The sequence below is a fragment of the Octodon degus genome, unplaced genomic scaffold, assembly GCF_000260255.1.
Source record: "Octodon degus isolate 3935 unplaced genomic scaffold, OctDeg1.0 scaffold00072, whole genome shotgun sequence".
Taxonomy (NCBI): Eukaryota; Metazoa; Chordata; class Mammalia; order Rodentia; family Octodontidae; genus Octodon; species Octodon degus.
Genome location: NW_004524648.1, coordinates 147,886 through 150,473, shown reverse-complemented (window position 1 = coordinate 150,473; position 2,588 = coordinate 147,886). Strand labels below are relative to the sequence as shown.

The following is a 2,588-nucleotide window of genomic DNA, read 5'->3' as shown; positions in this document are numbered from 1 at the left end:
TCACTATGATATGATATTTTCAGTTCCTCTCAGAAAATTCCCAGTAGGGAGACAGCTGGTTTGAAGGGGATTTCCAGTCCTAATTTTCTAAGGAGTCCCCACACTGATTTCCATGACGGTTGCACCAGTCTACATTCCCACCAGCAGTGGAGAAGAGTTCCTTTTTCCCCACAGCCTCTCCAACATTTGTTGTTTCTTGATTTTTTAATGATAGCCATTCTTTCTGGGGTCACTGTATATTTTGATCATACCTGATACACTGTCATTCTTCCCTCGAGTCCAGAGAACAGCATCCTCCCCAGCCATTTGAAGTAAGATGTCTTATATAACTTTAATGGGGATCACTCAAGATCTTTTTCTCTGATCTCATGGCTCATGGCAAGAGAAAATCAAACCAAAGGTTTTGAGTTCCTCCTCTGGGGACTCTCGGAGCGGCCAGAGCAGCAGAGCACCCTCTTTTTGCTCTTCCTGTGGATGTACATAATCACTGTGGCTGGGAACCTGCTTATCGTCCTGGCCATTGGCACGGATGCGCATCTCCACACCCCCATGTACTTCTTCCTCGCCAACCTGTCCTGCACAGATGTCCTGTTCACCTCCACCACCGTGCCTAAGGCCCTGGTGAACATCTGGACCCAGAGTAGGTCCATCTCCTATGCAGGATGCCTGACTCAGCTCTACTTCTTCTTGACCTTTGGGGACATGGACATCTTTCTCCTGGCCACGATGGCCTATGACCGCTATGTGGCCATTTGCCTTCCTCTCCACTACACAATGATCATGAGTCTTCGGCGCTGCATCTTCATGGTGACCACCTGCTGGGCCCTTACAAATCTTGTTGCCATGACCCACACCTTCCTCATGTTTCCACTCTCCTTCTGTTCTAAGAAGATCATTCCTGACTTCTTCTGTGACTTGGGACCTCTGATGAAAGTCTCTTGCTCTGATACCCATGTCAATGAGCTTGTACTTCTAATCTTGGGAGGTGCAGTCATTTTAATCCCATTTTTGCTAATCCTGGTTTCTTATATCCACATTGCTTTAGCAATCCTGAGAGTCCCCTCTGCCCAGGGAAGGCGCAAGGCCATCTCTACCTGTGGCTCCCACCTTGTTGTGGTTGGCCTGTTCTTTGGGACAGTGATCAGGGCTTACTTGTGCCCCTCGTCTCCTTCCTCCAATGCAGTGGCAGAAGACACAGCAGCTGCTGTCATGTACACCGTGGTGACTCCCCTGCTGAACCCCTTTATTTACAGCCTGCGGAACAAGGACATGAAGGGGGCACTTGCAAGACTTCTCAAAGGCAAAATCCTGTTGAGGGGCTAGTGATTTATGCAGAGAAACTGAAGGTGCTCTCTGTTGTCTCCTAGAGGGTCTTCCAGACATTTCTAACCTCAGGAGTCTCACTTCTGAATCCTATTTGCACTAGATATGCCACTTTTCATCCTGGTTTCCCACTGTGAGTTTTATATTGTTGAGGACAATAAAGAATTAATGAATTATTAATTAAAAACATTCATAGTAACTTTATGAATTAATCTGTTCCAAGTTGCTTATTTGTTCATTTATTTTATAGTCATGTACTTCAGAATGATGTTTTAATCAATGATAGGCCACACATATGATCATGGTCCCATGAAATTAAAACAGAGATGAAAACTTGCTATTGCCTAGTGACCTTGCATCCTAACATCACGTAATGCGTCACTTGCATGCTTGTGGTGGTGCTTGTACACAAGAACCTACTGTGCTGTCATATAATTATGCACAGTACATAATAGTTGATAGTGGAATGCAAAATTAAGTTATTATTGTACATTTTACTATAGTATACTTTTAATCATTATTTTGGAACATACTCCTGCTTATAGTAAAAGTTTACCATAAAATAACACGCTGTGTTAGGCTGGCGAAAGCCTCATATAGCCTGCTGATTAAATATTTTGATTGAATAGAAAGGCAATGTTGAATGATTGGCCTATGTCTTCTAGATGTGTGTGTGTGTTCTATGATGTTCACACAATGATGAAGTTGTGTGACATATGCCTCAGAACATGTCCTTGTCATTAAGACATACATCATTCTGCTTATTAGTAACTTTGCACAAAGATATCACGAGGAGTGTCTTTTGCAAACTCATAATTCTAAAATTTGTGCACCTTTTATATTTATCATATCTTGATTACTGGTCATAGTAAAAGAGATAATGACAAAAATAGCAAGGAAAGTCAATGTTGGATAGCCAAAATTCTATAACTTGAGGTGACAAAGTCAATAAGTTCCCTGCATAAAAATAGGAATTATATACTTCTGACTCAAGATTATGAAATACCAATACTTTTGTATTTGTAGCTTCCTAAAAGTACTTGAAATGAAGATCTCAACAATCCTGAGTCATATATGTTCTTTTTAGTAAATATATTTATAGATAACTTACAATTCAAAGATTAAATAAATACATTTCAGTTAACTTTGTCATGGGCATCGGCATGTGCATACATCAGGCTGAATGTGAATATTACGTGTGGGGGAGACCAAATAATAAGAACTTAGCCCTAAGTGACCTCCTGTATGAGCACAAAGGAGAAAGG

General features: G+C 41.4%; 1 protein-coding gene across 1 annotated transcript; it reads left to right on the top strand.

Annotated features, from left to right (window-relative positions):
* Positions 1–334: 334 nt before the first annotated feature.
* Positions 335–1,323, top strand: LOC101562730 (olfactory receptor 1P1-like). The gene has a single exon (XM_012515613.2). The coding sequence runs from the start codon at positions 376–378 to the stop codon at positions 1,321–1,323; it is 948 nt and encodes a 315-aa protein (XP_012371067.1). The 5' UTR covers positions 335–375.
* Positions 1,324–2,588: the final 1,265 nt, after the last annotated feature.

What these genes read in the sequence shown, in the direction of transcription:
- LOC101562730 (XM_012515613.2), top strand. Translation starts at nt 376, where the DNA reads ATGGCAAGAGAAAATCAAACCAAAGGTTTTGAGTTCCTCCTCTGGGGA.